Raw genomic sequence first — 19,797 nt, forward strand, 5'->3', positions numbered from 1 at the left:
CTTTGCATTGTAAACACAATGCAAGTCAAGCTTATCAGTCTTTGTCATTGGAAGCATTCCAATATGGATCCTTTAGGCTTTGCTCAGAGGAATCTGTGTTTATAATCCATCCTTTTATCAACTATACACACACACAAAATTAGTGTACGTACTCATACACTACTTAATATATATAATAATGAACCATATTGTAACTTTGTGTCTTGACATATTTTTTGTGTCTCATTCCATGATTAATTCCATCAAAATCCTAATCACGAATAGATATTATTTCCTTCTTGGGATAATAGCAGACTCATCTTTGGTACTATGTGCCAGTCGAAGATTGGGGCTGTTCTGGTCAGTGTGCTGACTTTTTCATACCCTTTTAAAAAGTAGTTTAGTCATGAACCTCTTTGAGGAACGTGAGTGGTGAAGTCTCCCAAGGCCATTTTGCTTTACTAGTGTTCATGTTCAAGTTCAGGTGGTCTTTTCAGAAGTATCCCCAGTTTAATGATTTTTTTTAAAAATGATTTATTTTAATTATGAACATAAACATAATTAAAATATATTGGGTATGGTTTCATCGTTATTGTTCACAACTGAAGTGTTCCTCCATTGAACAGAAGGCTTCACAGCAGCATCTTCCTCTCCTCATCACCACCTGAGCTTCCTCAGATGTCACCTCAGGGCATGGAGCCTTCCCGATCCCTCTGTCTAAAGCAGCAGCTCCCTCTGCTCTCTGTCCTCTTGTTCTGCTTTATTTTTCCTCTGAGCGTATCCCTATCTGACATTAATATGGAAAGTGGAATAGAGAATGTAAATGAGGCTTAATCAGTTGGAGGCAAGACTATGTGGTCATTTCTCTTTTCCTCTCTGCCCCGTTGTTTTCCTTTATCATGATTTAAATTTTTAGACTCATTTTGATCTTTTCAGATCTCAACTTGTGTAATTTTTCTTTTCTATCAAATAATTATATTTTAATGATTTAATTTTTATTAATCCAAAATGAAGCTTATATCTATCTATCTATCTATCTATCTATCTATCTATTCCTATCCTATCTAATAATAGACATTAACCATACCTCCGACACGCTTCCCATTGGCTAATCAGAGTGATATGCAAATTAATTGCCAACCAAGATGGCGTGACAGCCAGCAGTCAGGCAGCTGAAGCGAACAGGAGGCTTGCTTGCTCCAGTGATGGAGGAAGCCAAGGTTCCCCGCCTGCCGCTGCCGGCCTCTGAGCTGCAGTCTAAGCAACTATGTTGCAATTATAGAACCTAAACAAACTCCAGAAACCTGCTTTCAGTCAGCAGGGCTTCAGCCAGCAGGACCGCAACAGTGTTTCAATTATAGAACCCAAACAAACCCAGTACCTGCTTTCAGCAGCCGAGGTCTCAGAGCTGGAGCTGAGCCTCAGAGCTAAAGCCGGCTCTCAGCTCCAGTGACAGCCATAGAAGGTAAATCCCAGAATAAAAAAAAAAGAAAAAGAAAAAAAGGAGAGGTTGGGAGCTTCAGTTGCCCACCAGCCTGAAAACGGCCCTCAGTCCCTCACCTAGACTGGCCAGGCACCCCAGAGAGGACCCCATCCCTAAAGGGGGTGTGACCAGCTGCAAACAACCATCATCCCGTCATCCAGGCTGGCCAGGCACCCCAGTGGGGACCCCCACCCTGAAGGGGGTGTGACCAGCTGCAAACAGCCATCATCCCCTCATCCAGACTGGCCAGGCACCCCAGTGGGGACCCCCACCCTGAAGCAACAAGATGGCGGTTAATTTGCATACTGAAGGCAGGCGGCAGAGGGCAAGGCTGTCTGCGGTCTGGGACCTGGATCTGTGACCCTGCTGGGTGGGGGGCAGTGCTTGAGGCTGTCCGCTGTCCGGGACCAGATCTGTGACCTGGCTGGCAGGGCGGCAGTGCTTGAGGCTGTCTGCGGTCCTGGGACCTGGATCCGTGACCCTTCCTGGCAGGGCAGCAGTTCGCACAGGGGCGGATCTGCCGGGGTTGGGCAGGGCAGGACACCTGGCTTCCGCTCAGCCCCAGTCACTCTGGGCAGGTGAGCAGTGCAGAGAGCCTCTGGGCAGGGGAGGCAGGCCAGCGGAGGGCAGCCTGTACTCCCCACATGGCAGTGGTGACAGCTGTGAGCGCGCCAAGCGGAGCCTGCAGGCTGAGCTGAAGTAGCGCCTGCAGGCCATCAGCACCCAGGAGTGGCTGCGCAAGATCCGCCTCCTGGCCCAGAAGGTGCAGGATCGCAGGGACAGCCACAGTGGCGGGCCAGACTGACATCCTCCTGGCTGCACCATGGGGGCTTGCGGATCTGCAAAGCCAGAGGCCTCTGGTGTGCACATCCACCCCTGGCATGTGAACATCCCCCAGCACACTGTCACCCTCCCACGCCTGCAACAGTTGCAAACCAAGGCATGCACAAGTTCCCCCCACTCCTCCACCACACTTCCATCAACCCAGCATGCCTAACACCCCCACAGGATGTGCACACATCCCCTCTGATGCACTCACGTCGTTTGGAGAGTGTCTGGGTGTTCTGGGTGCTGAGGGTAGGCGCCTGTGAGATGACAGTGAGAGGGCGGAGTGGTGATGCCCTGTTCCCACGGAGGCCAGTGCAGCTACGAGATCACCTCTGGGGGATTAATGCAGGTGCTGAGGCAGGAGCAGGTGCAGATAGACACACCTGGTGGACACGGGCGGCCCTCGCTGAGGTGCCCTCGGTCAGCGTTCAAGATCAAGAACCCAGAGGTGGAGAGGAATTCCATCCTCTCAGTGAAACAGTGGGATAGTCGGGGCGACTGTAGAGGAGGAATGTGCACTTTGGGTGTCAGCACCCATGAGCAAAGGTTGCCCTGACTGAGCCTCGCTTGCTTGGGGCCTAGCTCACTCCTGCTGGGCAGCGGGTGACAGGACGGGCTTTTCCGAATTAATGAGAGAAAACGTTGATTCTCCTGCTACCCATGAAGGTGGAAAGTGAAGTGGGGAGACATGTGGGGAGTGAGCGAGGTTCCCTGTCTGGGGGTTCCAAATCGGCTGTTGGTTTCTTTCACTGCTGACTAGAGATATATAGGGTGTCCCCCCAAAATGTATACACACTTTGAATACCTACTAATTCCAATGGTTTTAAGTATAAGAAAGAAATAACAATGGAGCTGTTATCTGTTAAAAGTGTGGGCACAAACAGGTAGTTGGACATTCCCTGAGGGGTCTCAGATTGGAGAGGGTGAAGGCCAGACTGAGGGGCCCCTTTCCCCCCTTTACCCCAGTGCACGAATTTCGTGCACCGGGCTACTAGTAAATGTATAATAGGTTATTTTCAGACGTATTACGGGCTATGAGAGGATCGTTGCCCACTTACAAACGTCTGGAAATTAAGAAGAGTGTTGGCACTTGAATTAGTGTTGTCCAGAGCCTTGCCTCCAATTGGTACGTTCTCCTTTACATTTTCTACTTCAATTTCTATAGTCATGGAACTTGTTAAGGAGTTTACATGAGAATGATCACTGTGTCTATAGCTCTTCTGATTGACCACAGCTTCATAATTCTAGGTAATATTCTCAATGCTTAGTAACCTACACAAAGAATTTCTAACTATCCCTAAATATTAGGTATAAAAATTTTCAAAATAAAGTATCAGTCCTAATTCTGCAGTTATCAGACATGAGGAACTTCTAGACATATAAGTGGTCTGGAGTCAGGTGCTCTTTGGTCCATAATTACTGCTAACTGTGACATTTCTATCTACCTGGCTCCTTCAAAACCATTCAGACTATTTTATATCAGTTTCCAAGAACCATCTAAGTCATTCCCTAATCAGCCCAGACTTCTTAAAAAGGATTGATATGCATCCTACACTAACATTAGAGTGTACAAAAGGAATTATTTTTTCATACAGAACCACTGAAAAGGTTTAATGCTAGCTTTATTTTATTTGGCTTTGGAGTTGTGAAACAATTAAAAAATTCTATTATTTACATATATTGATTAAAGTACTTTAAAATATGGAACCAAGTACAATGATCTTGCTTCATATCTTCTAAATATTTTCATTTGGAAGATAAAGTACCATTTAAGACATAACAAAAAGACTTGACTCTGTCCCTGACTTTAAAAAACCTGCTCTCTGCACATGTTTTCACATCTGTATTAAAGATAATGTTTTACTTACAGGTTAATTGAGATTCAGAGGCTAGTAAGTAATCCTTATACCAAGGATGGTGCTTCTTGAACTGGTTAGGTCAAAGTTAGGACAGTGTTTTCATAATAATCATTGATAAATGAATCATCTTAAAATTTTTGACAAAAATTGAAAAAGGCTAACTGAATTATTCCTGAGGTCAATCTATATATATAAAAGCCCAGCGACAGGAACAGCGGAATGACCAGAACCTCCAGTTGTAATGATGTACACTGTGGCGGCCAACCGGGCTGATACAGGCCCTGATCAGCTCCCCGCAACCTCCCGCGGCCTTTCCCCTCTGCCAGCCCCACCCCTGATTGGCCCCTTCACCCCAATCAGGGAAGGGGCCAACTGGCCAACCTCCTACAGCCCCTTGCCTCTGTGGCTGGCCCCCACATAGGACCTGACCCGGGGACTGGCCAGCCAACCTCCTGAGGCTCCTCTTCTCAGCAGGCCCCCCCGATAGGCCTTGATCAGCAGCTAGGCCAAGGGACCCCACGCATGTGCAGATTTGTGCCCCAGGCCTCTAGTTTTTAAATCAAGGTTAGAGACTACATTAATAAAATGTCTGTTAATTTATCCAAAAACCAAGAAGGAATGAATGAATTGAAAAGTAATATAAAAACATGTAAAATACCATAAAAAACTGCTCAATTTTTAAAATATAGCATGAGAGGAAATATTCATATGTTATTCTGAACTAGAATGTAATTGCTATACCAATTAAGAGGTACATTTTTAATATCATAAATCATTTGGGTAGGATATTTTTATTGTCATTGTTTTCATATGACCACAGATCATTGTCCAGGATTTTTAATTCTTTAACTTTTAATAAAATATAAAGTGTTGAAAGAGTTTTCAGAAATTTATTGCATTCATAAAAGCTTGTTTAGGTTCCCAATTTTTATATAATTTGTGTGAATACCTCTCGATTCTGCATATACATGGGTTATTCACTCATTTATATTTCTAACCAAATAGCAAACATTCGTGAATTCAAAATATATATCCATCTATGTTTTTCAGGGTTTTAGCTCTTTGATAAAAACTCCAAGTTAAAATTTGTTTCAGAAGATAACATTTCTGTGTGGTCATAATTATGGATTTATTATTTTATCAAATTTTTATCAAGCACCTTCTTTTTATTAAGATTCTGTGCATTGGACTGAACAAGATGAAGTCTTTGCCCTAAGAGAACTTTGAGTCTAGTGGAGGAGGCAATCAGTTTGTTAATATCATAAATCATTTGGATACTATATTTTTGTTGTAATTGTTTTCAATAACCAAAGCAACAAAAATATAATATAGGGTCAGATAGCAATAAATGCTTTAAAGAAACCTAAAATAGGGCTTCAACTTTAGAAAGGGAAGGCTTTAGTGTAGAGGTAATATTTGAGCAAAAGATGCAATGAAGATGAGATAAGAAGCCATGTAGATATGAAAAAGAGAATTCTAGACATAGGGAAAACACACACTGGCCTAAAATAGGATCATACCTAGGGGTTTGAAGAATCAGCAAAGAGGCCATTGGGGCATAGAATGGAATTAGCAAAGGGGTGAATAACAGTAGATGATAGGAGTGGAGTGATTAAGATCCTTTTTGACCTTGGAAATGGAAAGTTATCTGAAATAGGAAGCAACTGGAAAGTTTTAAGGACAGAGCAATGCAATCTGACCCGAGACAATGTTTCAGTCATATGACAGTGATGTAGCTGCTCAGAAGTCAGAGGACTTTGGATGTGTTTTGAAAGTCAAGTCAGCTGGATTTGCTGTGGAATTAGATGTGAAGTGTAACTAAAGAAAGAATCAATATTGACTTTTTGGCTTTGGCTGGAACATGTTATGTTTGATATGCCTATTGGATGCCTAAGTGGAGATGTTGAGGTATTTGGGTATCTACACCTGGGGTTTAGAGAAAAGGTATAGACTGGAAGTATAATTCAACAGAGAGATGGAATTTAGGTACTGACATGGATGAGATAACCAAGAGAGTGAGTACAAAGACGCAGGGAAAGAGTTCCAACCCCTTTTAACATCTAGAGCAGTGGTTCTCAACCTTCCTAATGCCATGATCTTTTAATACAGTTCCTCATGTTGTGGTGACCCCCAATTTCATTGTTACAAATTGAACATAATTAAAGCATAGTGATTAATCACAAAAACAATATGTAATTATATACGTGTTTTCCGATGGTCTTAGGCGACCCCTGTGAAAGGGTCATTCAACTCCCAAAGGGACCCACAGGTTGAGAACCGCTGATCTAGAGGTATAGGATATGGAAAGAAAGCAGTGAAGCAGACAGAAAAAATGACTGGTGAGGGAGACTCAAAATCAAGAGAATGTAGAATCCTTGAAGTCAAATAGAGGGAAAAGTTTTTCAAAGAATAAATATGGGCATATCATTACCGATTTTACAGATGTCAAAATTTAACCAGTATACTATGACTAATTTGGTATGATAATTTAGATGAAATGTTTAAACTCCTTGAAGAATATTACTTATCACCAGACAAAGAAGAAATAGGAAACCTGGAAAGGTTTATATCCATTATAGACTTAAATCTATAATTAAAATCCTTCTCTCAAAGAGAACTCCAAGTCCTGATGACTTCCAGGGTTAATTCTTCCAAATATTTAAGGAAAATAGCATCAATAACTCCCATATAAAATTTTTTCAAGATAATAGGAAGTTATTTTATAAAGCTAGCATAACCTGTATACAAAAACTGATAAGGGTATAGAAAACAAAGAGATGAATCTCATCTCTGAACACAGATGACAGACTCCTAAGCAAGATAGTGGAAAATCAAATTAGTCAGGTATGAATGGGTAATAAATGCCATCTAAATTAGATCTATGTAAGGCATTCAAGTTTGGTCTACCATGTGAAAAATAATCAATGAACAAATGATGTCAAAGAAAACAAACATATGATATTCTCAATAAACAGAGACAAAGTCTTTGAAAAAATTCATTCATAATAAAATTTCCTAGTAATCTAGGAATAGAAGGGAACAACTATCATTTGCTTATGGGTATTTAGAGGGGAAAAAACCCTTCAGCAAACTTCATACTTGAAGGTAAAATATTCAACTATACCCACTGAGAGCAGAAGCAATGCAAAAAGATTCTGCTAGCCACCAAAGTTATTCATCACTATACAGGATGTCCTAGCCAGCTTGATAGGGCCAGATTAAAATATAGAGGGTCTTAAAAATTGGGGAAAAAGAAAAAAATTCATTCTTCACAAAAAAAACATCATTGTGTAGGTAGATAATCCAAAATAATCTACAGATAGACTTAAAAATCAGTATGTGATTTTAGCAAGCTCATTGAAAACAAGGTCAACATAAAATGCATTTGCATTTCTACATACTAACAATAATTAGTTAATAAAATATAAAAAATACTACTTATAATAGCCTCAAAAACATCAAATAATAGGAATCTATTTAATGAGATGATTATAGTAGTCAGGATTCTCCATAGAAAAATAATTATATATATATATATATATATATATATATATATATATATATATCTCAAAAAATGTATACACAATAATTTTAATGGCAGAGTTTATTAAAATACATTTCATTTTCAAAACTGAGCTATCAGCTGTTAAAGTGTGTATACATTATTTTGAAATTCCCTGTATATATGACATCTGAAACAACCATCCTAATATATAAAAACCCAGAGTCCATAACGACCAACCGAAGATTCGCCTGAACACTGGAAGTCAGTCCTGCAGTCAGTGCTAGGTTGCTGTGGTGACCCAGCACTGACTGACGAAGGGGCTGTGGATGAGGCCCTGAGAGAAAGGAAGGGCCTGATCCACAGCCTCCGTGGCAGCTCTTAATCAGCCATTGCCTCTCTCTTTCTTTCCTGGCTTCGCCAGCCTCTGTTTCTCTCCAAGCCTCCACAGGGGTTGCTGATCAGCCACGCCTCTCTGATCAGGCCCAGAGATAGGACCAAAGACACTGACTGGCATAGAAACCAACCAATCAGAACCAAATCTGGGTGAACTGTGAGGAGTCAATGGCTGCCTAGGAGGTGGAGCTTTTGATGCTGACTGGCATAGAAACCGACCAATGAGAACTAAATTGGACAGCAGGGGAGGGCAATTGGGGGTGAGATCAGGCCTACAGGGGAGGGCAGTTAGGGGCGATCAAGCAGGCAGGCAGAGGGGTTAGGAACAATCAGGCAGAGGCAGTTAGGAAAGATCAGGCAAGCAGGCAGATGAGCGGATAGGAGCCAGCAGTCCATAGGGATCAGACCTAAAACGGCAGTCAGACATCCCCCAAGGGTTCCTCGATTGAAGAGGGTGCAGGCTGGGCTGAGTGACCCCCCCCCCTTCGTGCACTAATTTTGTGCACTGGGCCACTTGTTTGTCATAAAATGTCTCATAGGTTGTAGTATAGTCAAACAATGGAATAATACACAGTTATGAAAATACTACACATCATAACATAGAGTCATCTCACAGGAATAATGTTGAGTTTAAGAAGAAAGATGCAAAAGAGTATATAGAATATGATTTCATGTTATATTGTATGACCTGGGAGGCAGTCACATAGAACTGATGATGCTTGTCCATAAAACTGTACTCTTTATGTAAAGTGCACTTTATCTGATCTTAGTGATTCAACAATTCATGATAGTGTCTTGTTGTTCTGATAATTTGCTATGTATAAGCATGTGAATAATATAGTTTTATATTTAGCCAGAATTTATTTTTTTAATCTAAATTAAACATATTTTCCATATTAGGAGTCATTCCAAGTGACGGGAATTTTAAGGAAATCAAAATGTTAACATTTGAATCTCTAAGGAGGTGCTAATTTAGACTCTGCCTGAGGCTACCCAGCAGGAGCTATGGAGAGATCTGCAGATTCCTCTTCTTTGTGTGGGATTTGGAGGTGCCCAGATGAGGCCCAGTTGTGAAGCAATGCAAGCTGCTCTGGGGCCTTGGGCCTTCTTTTGGATTTCTGGGTCATTCTGACCCAGCTGTAGTTTGTTAGGTAATTTTAGATTGCAAAAGGCCAGATCATTCATATGCAAAAGCCTCTGATCACAGCTTGGGTGGTGTGGGGTCTCAGGAAATCAACAGGGCAGAGCAAACAGCTATGGCTGATCCTCAGTCCTGCCCTAAGAGGCCCCAGGTCTCAGTGTCCCAGTAATCCCTGCAAGCACCTCTGAGAGAAAGCCGCCCTTGAGTTCTGTCCGCTGCCAGACAGTCCAATTTCTCCCCATATGAGTCTGGGTCCCCAGAGACTAGCCTGGAACTGGAGTTCAGAGAGGGAGCGTGTGTCTCCCTCCTGATTGAAAAAGACAGCCGCGTCCTCAGTTGCCAGGCCTTTCCGTGCGCGCCTCCCTACCTCTGCACCTTATTTCTGAACCTCCTCTGAGTCTCAGTATGCTTTTCTCTTTCCTTCTAGTTGTAGAATTTCCACTCAGCCAGCTTTCCTGTGGTTCTGGATGATGTCCATTTTGTCTTTTAGTTGTATTTTTGAAGTGGTTGTTCAAGACAGCAATTTCAGGTGTTTACCTATGCCTCCTCCTTAGAGATCCAAGTGCCAGTGTACCCAGTGGTCAGAGTGGGACCATCCAGATTACAACCCCTCAGATCCATAAGGGACACACTCACGGGGCAGACTCAGTGAGCACCAAAGCCCCACTGAAGCAAGTCTTGCCCCATAAGGGTATCTCCACCACAGAAGTTCTCCCACCACAGACACAGCTGATTCTCACAGCCAATTGGCCTGGAGGTCAATTCCTCCCAGTGATAGCAACTATAATCAAGGCTTAACTACAACAAGACTGTGCACACAGCCCACAACGGGGTGCACCAAGAGTGTCTAACTCAGGTAATTGGGGAGGCTGAGCTACTGGGCCCTATAGGAAAGCCACCCAATCAACACAGGGAAGCAGCCAAAATGCAGAGACAAAGAAACAGGTCACAAATGACAGAAATGTAGGAAAGCAAACTACTGGATATAGAGTTCAAAACCACGGTTATAAGGTTTTTCAAAAATTTTCTAGAAACCGCCGATAAATTTAGTGAGACCCTAGATAAATCTAGGGAGACCCTCAAGGATATGAAAAAGAACCAAATAGAAATTAAGCATACACTGACTGAAATAAAGAATATTATACAGAAATCCAACAGTAGACTAGAAGATTGCAAGAATCAAGTCAAAGATTTGAAATACAAAAAAGTAAAAAACACTCAACGGAAAAACAAAAAGAAAAAAGAATCCAAAAATATGAAGAAGGTGTAAGGAGCCTCTGGGACAACTTCAAGCGAACCAACATACGAATTATAGGGGTGCCAGAACTAGAGAGAGAGCAAGATATTGAAAACCTATTTGAAGAAGTAATGACATAAAACTTCCCTTACCTGGTAAAAGAAATAGACTTACAAGTCCAGGAAGCACAGAGAACCCCAAACAAAAGGAATCCAAAGAGGACCACACCAAGACACATCATAATTAAAATGCCAAGAGCAAAAGACAGAGAATCTTAAAAGCAGCAAGAGAAAAACAGTTAGTTACCTACAAGGGAGTACCCATATGATTGTCAGCTGATTTCTCAACAGAAACTATGCAGGCCAGAAGGGAGTGGCAAGAAATATTCAAAGTGATGAATAGCAAGAACCTATAACCTAGATTACTTTACCCAGCAAGGGTATCATTCAGAATTGAAGGTCAGAAAAAGAGCTTCACAGATAAGAAAAAGCTAAAGGAATTCATCACCACCAAACCAGCATTACATGAAATGCTGAAAGGTATTCTTTAAGAAGAGGAAGAAGAAGAAAAAGGTAAAGATACAAGTTATGAACAACAAATACATATCTATCAACAAGTGAATCTAAAAATCAAGTGAATAAAAAATCTGATGAACAGAATAAACTGGTGAATATAATAGAATCAGGGGCATAGAAAGAGAGTGGACTGACAAGTCTTGAGGGGGAAGGGGTGTGGAGGTGCAGGAAGAGACTGGGCAAAAATCGTGCACCTATGGACGAGGACAGTGGGGGGGGCGGGTAAGGGCAGAGGGTGGGGTGGGAAGCGGGTGGAAGGGAGCTAAGGGGGAAAAAAAGAGGAACAACTGTAATAATCTGAAAAATAAAGATTTAATTTAAAAAATGTTAACATTTACAAAGCTTTGCTGTGGTTTATAACTTATTCTGGCTCATGACTAACATTCAAAGGCATGTATTTCAAGCAGGGGAGAGGAGCAAAAATCTTCCAAGTGGTTTGTCCTTTAATATAGAAAGAATCTTCAAGAAACAAAGTTAGGGGACAACTTCCTACTCAGCGGGATGAGTGCCATGAAGCTGACTAAGCGGTGACAAATGTAGGTAGATCGTCTTCACCTTGGCAATGCCATGCTCCCTACACAGAGATTCATTATGTTTCAGGGTGGAAATTCGAAGGCGCAACACTGTGAACTTGGTTGCCAGGAGAGAAGGGTGTTGCCATGGGTTTCTCTCATGCTTGGCCATCTGACTAGTCTAGTCTGAAATTTCGGGGCATTGGCTCCTATCAGGGAACAAATAGGATGAGAATGATGATTCAGGGAACAAAGAGACAAGACTTTTATATTATTGTCCCTTTTCAAAAAATATTCGGTGCACTCTTTCTCACCCACAAATTGCCTTCAAAATAAAGATACAATTTCTAAGCCTGGGAGTCGGGGTCTTTTAAAGCTGGTCCATGCTACTTGTGAATATTGTCTTGTCCTGGTCACACTCAGCCACCCTGTGCTCCAAGCAGGAGTCCCCTACACACTTTCTTGAACCCATCATACCCTTCTCTGCTCTGGAGCACATCCTGCTCATGTTGGCTGCTGCCTGAAGGACTCCGCCCTCCCCCTTCTCCACTTCTTGAGGATAGTGGCTATATATTCCTTGTTTTGTCCACAGAGATGAGCAGAGAGTCAGCTATAGAGAAATCCCATAGTTTCATAGCTGTGATAGACTTTTAGAGAGATGAGATAGACTTAAAGATATTAGAGAAAATGTATTTTAAGTCTTAAACAGATGAAATCATATCAAAGTGAATAAAATAAAGAATGTAAGTTCTTCTCCTCCATGGACATCTCATAAGGTTGACCAGTGTTTTTCTCCCAGATATTAGTCCAGCTGCAGAGAACTAAACTTTCTTTCTCCCCAAAGATGGCATTACATTATGTACTCTGTTCTGCAACTTTAAAAGTTTATCTTTCACTTACTGTTTCCTGAACCTTCTTCCATGTCAGGACAGATGGATGACTTTAAAAAAATCAGTTGGAGAAAAGCCTTAAGCATGTTTCTCTCTGCCCAGAAGAGGCCCTGCCACCTGTACCAGAGCTGCCAGTAAAACGGAGGGAATTGAGCAAAGTAGGACCCAGGGCATTTCTCACTATAGGTCATCTTCCTTGGCACCTTCCCCATCACTATGGACCTGCTCCTAGAGAGGGACACTCCTAGCCCAGCGCCTCTGTAGGAAGGATCAACAGTAGAAAAGAGAACCAGAGTCAGGATTGGGGTCCCGCTACCTGAAGAAGGAAAATTCCTAGTCACTGAACACAGCCATGGGCAGAATTGGGGCATCCTTCTCACCATCATTCCCTTTCCCTTCCTTCCTTCCATAGGCTCAGTGGTTTGTCTTTTGAGAGTTACTTCATAATTACTGTTCCTTTATCCAACCCCCGCTCTGCCAGCATCTCTTATCTCTCCCACTTCCAGAGACCTTGCCCTTCATCCTCTCCACCCGCCCGATGTTCTCTTGGTCCCGAGGATAATTGGGAAACCATTGGGATCACAAGAACATGATTCAGCTCTCCCGTGACCTGATGACGAACTGTACCTGCTCCCTCAGGTTGGAGTCCCAGGTCAGAGTAGGGAGCTGCTCTGAATGTCCCTGATGCGCAGCCAGGATGCAACCCACCTCCCGCGCGCAGCCAGTCCCAGGAGAGCAGAAGACACTCCTGGTTGCGCAAGGGAGCATCATGAGGCCAGGCGCCCAGCCAGGGAAAAACTAACCCCCCAAACCGAACTTCCAACCCGGGGCCCCGTTATTTCCATTCTAAAACGTACCGCTCACTCCTGTAACGGAAGTCAGCGCACCCCAGCCCCAGTGCGCCTCTCCATCCTGAAGTTGCCCCTAATTGCACCCCATTCTCCTCTCCACGCCACTCAAGGGCCTCCGTGTCTTCTCAGCACTCTCTGCCTTCAGACTCGGGCTCAAGGGCTTTCGTTTCTGCTGGAACCAAACAGAGGCCCTTGCGCGTTACTAGGCGTTTGTCTGCACAACAACCCGGCGGTGCTTTCCTCCGAGCCGGGGAGGCTCCAACCCAGTCCCGAGGGGGCAGGGCGGTCCCTGCACGGGAAGGCCCGCTTCTGCGCGCCTGGGCTGGTGCCTATGGGTTGTGGGAGGAGGGAGAGGCGATTGGGCCGGGCGCCACCTCTTCCCCCGCCCTCCCAGGCCCCTGCGACCGCCCCCGGGAATGTCAGGACTCCTCCCAGGCCCCCCGCACTTGAAAGGCAGGGTCTGGACCCCGCCCTGGCCCCAAGCACTGGGTCCAAGGTTCTGTGGCTCAGTCCCCCGCGGAGCCGACCGCTGGCGCGATGGTGGCCGTCTGGCTGGTGCACGTCTGGCAGAAGCTGCTGCTCTGGGGCGCGCTCAGCGCCGTTTCCCTGGCGGGCGCCACCCTCATCCTGAGCTTCCTGCAGATGATGGCGACCTACGCGCATAACTGGCTGCAAATGAGGCCCATGCCCACCATTCCCTTCGCCTACCCCTTCCTGGGACACGCGCTAATCCTGGAGCGAGGAGGGAAAGGTAACGGACTTTGCGCCTGGGACAGCTGCATTCCCCGCCACGGGCTGTTGGGCCCCTTGCAGGGAACAGCCCGCTTCCCAGCCTGGAGCAGCAGGACTGGAGTTGCAGGCTGCTGGGTGAGGGGCGACTCTATCACCCCCTGGATAATGGGTTCCCAGTTCGCTCCAGTTTTCATTACACATAAGTGCAGTGTTTCTAAACTCCGGTCCTTCTGCCTTTTCTCTTCTTATTTTCCCAACTGCTGGCTGCTGCTATCTGAAAACACGGCCTGTAGCCCTAGCCGTCTTGGCTCAGTGGATGGAGCTTCAGCCTGAGGACTGAAGACTCACTGGTTTGATTCCCTTCAAGGGCATATGCCTGGGTTTCAGGCTCCATCCCAGTGGGGGGCGTGCAGGAGGCAGCTGATTAATGATTCTCTCTCATCACTGATGTCTCCATCTCTCCCTCTCCCTTCCTCTCTGAAATCAATAAAAATATATTTAATAAGAAAAAACAACAACAAAAAACACCTCCTGTTTTTCTTCTGTCTTTACTGTTAAAGTCCTAAAGGCAGATACAACTTATAACTTAGTGTCTGTCTGTCTCTCTCTCTCTCTCTCTCTCTCTCTCTCTCTCTCCTCTCTGCACTCTCTCCAAAATAAGGAACAAGAAATGCACTTGAGACCAGAGCGTCTTTCTGCAGAAATCACAAGACTTGACCACAACTTTCATTCCTCCTTGGCCCTTCTAAGGAGGTTACATACCAACATGAATTATGATGTTATTCACCAAGGCCTGCCCCATAAGTCATACAGCAAGTTTCAGAAATCTTATTTGTTAAGGAGTGAATTGGTTTTTTATTGAAATCATCTTTTGAAGCTGATAGCCTTTATGTTTTGTTATGATAGGGGTAGAGGGGTCACTTTAAGTTAGAAAGCTCCTAAAAGTCCCTGATGTTTGCATCCCCCATGAGGGAGGGTGAGTTAGATCTTAGCACTTCATCTTCGTGCCTGGATAAGTTGAGATGCCCAGAACTGAAAAGATTTGCCCCAAATGACATATTTTAAAATGAGCCCAGAACTAGAATCCAATCACCCCTCAGTTTAATTGAAGACGTTTTATAGACTGAACATCAATTCCAAAGCTTAAAGGGTTATTTCTTTTCCACTTTCCTTTCTCCAAATAAAAATAATGCTGTCATTTCAACTTCACAGGAAGACATGAGGCCTCATGGGAGAGTGTTACCAAAATACAGAAAATGTTTCTGGCAGAAGAAATCCCAGTAAACTTTTAACCAACCAGACATCAATGCGACTAATGTTGCAAGTGATGCAGCAAATTTTGATATATGAAAACTACATTTGTAAACATCATCACAGTGAACACTAAAGGCAGAGCTAATCTTCCCTTCTACTCAAAGGCTTTATAATATTAAAAAATAATGGTGTAGAAATATAGACCCCCTCCTCCTCAACAGGAAACCATATACTTAAGAAATCTCATCATAGTCTTTTGGGGGAATTTTTCTAAGAATTGAAATCTCTAGTGAATAAGATCCATTTCAAAACAAACTGTGAGTTATTGTATTATTTAAAGTAATTCTCCTTATAGTTACTTCTGGAGAGGAGAGCATGGTAACACATTATCTTTCTCAAGGGGACTTTTTAATGCATCAACAACAACTGGATCTGGGCAGGAGACCAACCTTTGCTCCCTTTCTGTTTGTAACCAAATTGCTTGACTTTGACAAGTTGTTTAAAACTCTTTAAGTTAGAGTGTGTTACCCTTTACTTGTAAACATTACTTTGAGGATTACATTTAATGCCTCCATTTTCTAGACCATTGTCCAGAACTTGGTTTGAGTCCATTTTTTTCATTGTCAATCATGCACTTATTTGAGGCCCTCCTTTGTGCCCAGCATTGAGCTCAGCAAAATTGGGCATAGTACAATATTTAAAGGTATATTCCCCATCCTCAACACCCTTGTGTCTTATACAAGAGGCAGTGCCTTTCATTGTGTGGCCACCATCCACATTCTGGCCTCAGAAGTCTCACCTGGAGAATCGCAACTGACTTCCAACTAGGCTGTTGAACTCTATCTTTTGCTTTTTCAGTCCTTTTTGTCAACACCTGTCTTCCCCAGCTACTCCCTGCTATTGGGCCCGCCTGAGACCTTCAAACCATGGATTTTGATTTCCCTGTCTCCTCTGTCAGACCAGACCAAGGCAGTGATTATGGCCATGCTACATATATTTTGACACTGTTGATCTGACCTAGCTCTTTTCACAACAATTTAGCCAATGGTTTGACTGGAAGGCATTTTGAATCGGCGTGATGTAATGCTGATGATGGCACATTGTGTGTCTGGGTGCCTCGGGTACAAAGCCAGGCCTATATTTACCAGCGCTGTGATATTGTGCAACTACTTAGCTATGCACAACTTCCTCAGTTGTTCACTAACTTCTGTAATAGTGCTTCTCATCTGACTGTGGTGAGGCATAAAGGACATAAGGCATTGATAACCATTAGCTCTGGTCTGATGTTTAATTACCCTCCACAGCAAATAAATATGACAGAATGAATGTTAGCCATTTTAGAAGATTTATTATTAGGTTTTGAGGGTCCCAAATGTGCAAACGCTTTAAACAATTATTACTGTTTATTCAGTATCACATGCAATGGACAACCCTGCGCTTTAGCCTCTCTCCCACTGCACTTAGAGCAGCTTGCCCTGAAGCCCGAGGGGGGGCGGGGAACTGCAGGATGGGAGAAGGAGCAGGGATAGTTGAGTATGTGTACATTTCTTGGCACTGAAAAAGAGCTGAGAAGTTTAATAGTTGTTTTTTTTTTGCCATGTCAATCTGTCCGTGGGGCCCAAATTCCCAAGTTAAAGCAACCCGTCAAAATCTCAGGTGCCATTCATATTAGTAGCCTCACAGTGCTGTGGGCATTAGTCCTGATGCTCTCAAGGGGGCAGTCCTTTTGCCTAGAGCCATGTTCCGCAAACTGCGGCTCGTGAGCCACATGCGGCTCTTTGGCCCCTTGAGTGTGGCTCTTCCTAAGCCTTAGGAGTACCCTAATTAAGTTAATAACAATGTACCTACCTATATAATTTAAGTTTAAAAAATTTGGCTCTCAAAAGAAATTTCAATCGTTGTACTGTTGATATTTGGCTCTGTTGACTAATAAGTTTGCCAACCACTGGCCTAGAAGAAGCCTGGTACCACATGCCTCCCAGCTAGTCTGCTCTCCTTATCCCTCCCTCCCTGGATTTTGCCAGCAATCTCAGGAGAGTGCCTCATTTCCTAACCTAATTAGAAAGCCAGTCTCCCCTGACCTCATGTTGTTTGACTTGTGCTCTGTCTAACCGTTGCCAGGTCTTTTCTCTGAGGGCTGGACTCTGTACCCCAATCCTTTAGTCACTGTGTTCCCCCACCCCACCCAACCCCCACCTCTGGGTTGCACTTACCAAGTTAGTGTTTCCTGACCTGACCCAGAGTTTTGTCATGTTTGACCTTTCTGAATGCTGGGCTGCATTCCTCAGATGGGGCCTCAGGGATTTCAATACAGAAAGTGTTAACTCCCAAACTTTCCTCCCTACTTCAATGTTGATGGGATTACTGGTCACCATTTCCCCACACCCACTATAAGGACCAGCCATAAAGCAGGACCAGGGCCCCTAACCTTGGCTGCATCGAATCCCCGTCTTTTTCCCACCCACAGAAGCTTCCTGTGGCCTCGGAATACCAAGTTCTTCACAGATCCCACTCACCTCAATGTTATTGTCCTAAAATATAACTCTGTGGTTTTAGTACTCATCAGGAACTTTCAGATATTGCCTACAGACTATAAAAGAAAATCCAACTTCTTTAGACTTCCAACACTCCAAGCTCATCTATCAATGTTTTCATCCCCATCCTGTGCTTTGGCTAAACCTATAGGCAATTTTCAGACCTCCCTGACTCTGCTCTGCTATTTCTGATACTGGGTTTACCCTCACTTCCCTTTTCTTCCTACAAAAAGCCAACTCATTCTTTTATTCTCAAATGCCATCTCTTTCTTGGAATTTCTCCAGTGCTTTCAATGAAAATCGATAACTCCTCAGACTTAAACTTCAAATTTAACACCCATTTCATCTGATCTGATACTATGGTTAGTCCCACAGTGACCATCTCCTCTGATTATAAATTCCTTGAGAGTAGGTATCTGGTCCTTTGGTGGCACATGTTCCTTGCCTGTGGAATGCATGTGTGAGCATGTTGTGTTTTCAAGAATAAGTAAGGTACTTCCGTCATACTCATTGTTATCTCTGGACATGTCATAGGAAACTGATTTGATTGATTACCAACTTTCCCTATCTAATCCCTACATTTTCCTCAGTGCTTCTCAGTAATTCTTTTTATCTTAATGATTCTTTCTTATATTCACTATGACATTTCTTCCACATTTTTGTCACATTCCTAAACCAAATTTTTTCCTATATCCAAGTAAATGTAGACACAGCCTATTATTTATATACTAGTGGCCTGGTGCACAAAATTCATGCACATTAAAAGAGAATTAATGATAAGAAATATTTTAATATTGCTATTTGCCCTTTCTCTATAATAGAGGTGTCAGAGATGAAAGAAAATTAATAAAATGTATATAAAATCTCCCTCCTGTCAGAGTCTTGGGCGCGCCACAGGACCTACAATCAAGTTCCTGCCCACCACCCTCACGCACTTCTAAAACGCAGGAGACCCAGACCCGGCCGGCCCCACCCCCATTAGATGAGACCTAGACCCGGCCGGCCCCACCCTTGTCAAGCCCCTCGGGGCTGGGGACACAACCTCAGGTCCTCTGGGCAGGGGGCACAGCCTCAAGTCCCTTGGCCTGGTGCTGGCATAGGTGTGTGGCCTGAGGTCCCCTGTCTAGCCCCGCTGGGCGGGGGTGTGTGGCCTGACGTCCCCCTTCAAGCCTCACTGGGCAGGGGGAACAGCCTGAGGACCCCCGGCCTGTCGCTGAGGTCAGGGGCCACAGTCTGAGGTCTCCCTGCCTGGCACCCAGTGGGGGGGCATGGTCTGAGGTCTCCCGAACTGGAGCTGGGGCGGGGGCGTGGCTTGAGGTCCCCCTTCAAGCCTCACCAGGCGAGGGGCGCAGCCTGAGTTCCCCTGTCAAGACCCGCTGGGCGGGGGGCACTGCAGGACAGGGGCCGTGGCCTTAGGTCCCCTGTCAAGCCCAGGACCCCAGCCCCCCACCCCCCAGCATCATTTCATGCTGAATGGGGATGCATGCAGGCAGCGTGATGTTAGCGCTGGGTGCAGAATTCCCGCCTCTGGCCCTGCCCATAGACTGGGACACCTTAATAGACAAATTAGCATATTAACTCTTTATTATATAGACTAGAGGTCCAGTGTATGAAATTAGTGCATGGGTAGGGTCCCTAGCAGCTGCTGGGTGCCGACCAGGGCCTTCCTACGTTCTGCACCGCTGCCTGGTGATCAGCACATGACATAGCAAGCAATGGAAATCCCAGTTGGTCAAATTCCCCAGGGGACAATTTGAATATTTGGCTTTTATCTATATAGATACTGTGTGTATGTGTTTCTCTTCTACTAACAAAATATTATAAAATCATACTCCAGCTTACTTTTTATTCTTCAGCTTCAGCATTCTATCCTTCTTTATAAACTTTTATTTATTCAAATGATATTAGAACTACGGAAATTTGTAAAAATAATATAGAGTTTGCATATGCCATATACCCAACAAGCCTCCTCTGATGGTGTTATTTTATGGAATTAGTGTCATTATCAAACTAGACCATTATTA

The 19,797-nt window shown here is 44.0% G+C and overlaps 1 protein-coding gene across 2 annotated transcripts in view; it reads left to right on the forward strand.

Moving 5' to 3' along the window:
- The first annotated feature begins 13,660 nt into the window (after positions 1-13,660).
- The window catches only part of LOC102427536 (cytochrome P450 4V2-like), a 29,028-nt gene continuing 22,891 nt past the window's right edge, over positions 13,661-19,797 (forward strand). The window contains exon 1 of one of the 2 annotated variants that reach the window (XM_023757172.1): positions 13,661-14,004. In XM_023757172.1, coding sequence (XP_023612940.1) covers positions 13,791-14,004 — 214 coding nt within the window. In that variant the 5' untranslated portion in view covers positions 13,661-13,790. The remainder of the gene's footprint in view (positions 14,005-19,797) is intronic. The other variant, XM_006092648.3, reaches the window with a different exon arrangement.

This window comes from Myotis lucifugus, unplaced genomic scaffold (genome assembly GCF_000147115.1).
Source record: "Myotis lucifugus unplaced genomic scaffold, Myoluc2.0 scaffold_102, whole genome shotgun sequence".
NCBI lineage: Eukaryota > Metazoa > Chordata > Mammalia > Chiroptera > Vespertilionidae > Myotis > Myotis lucifugus.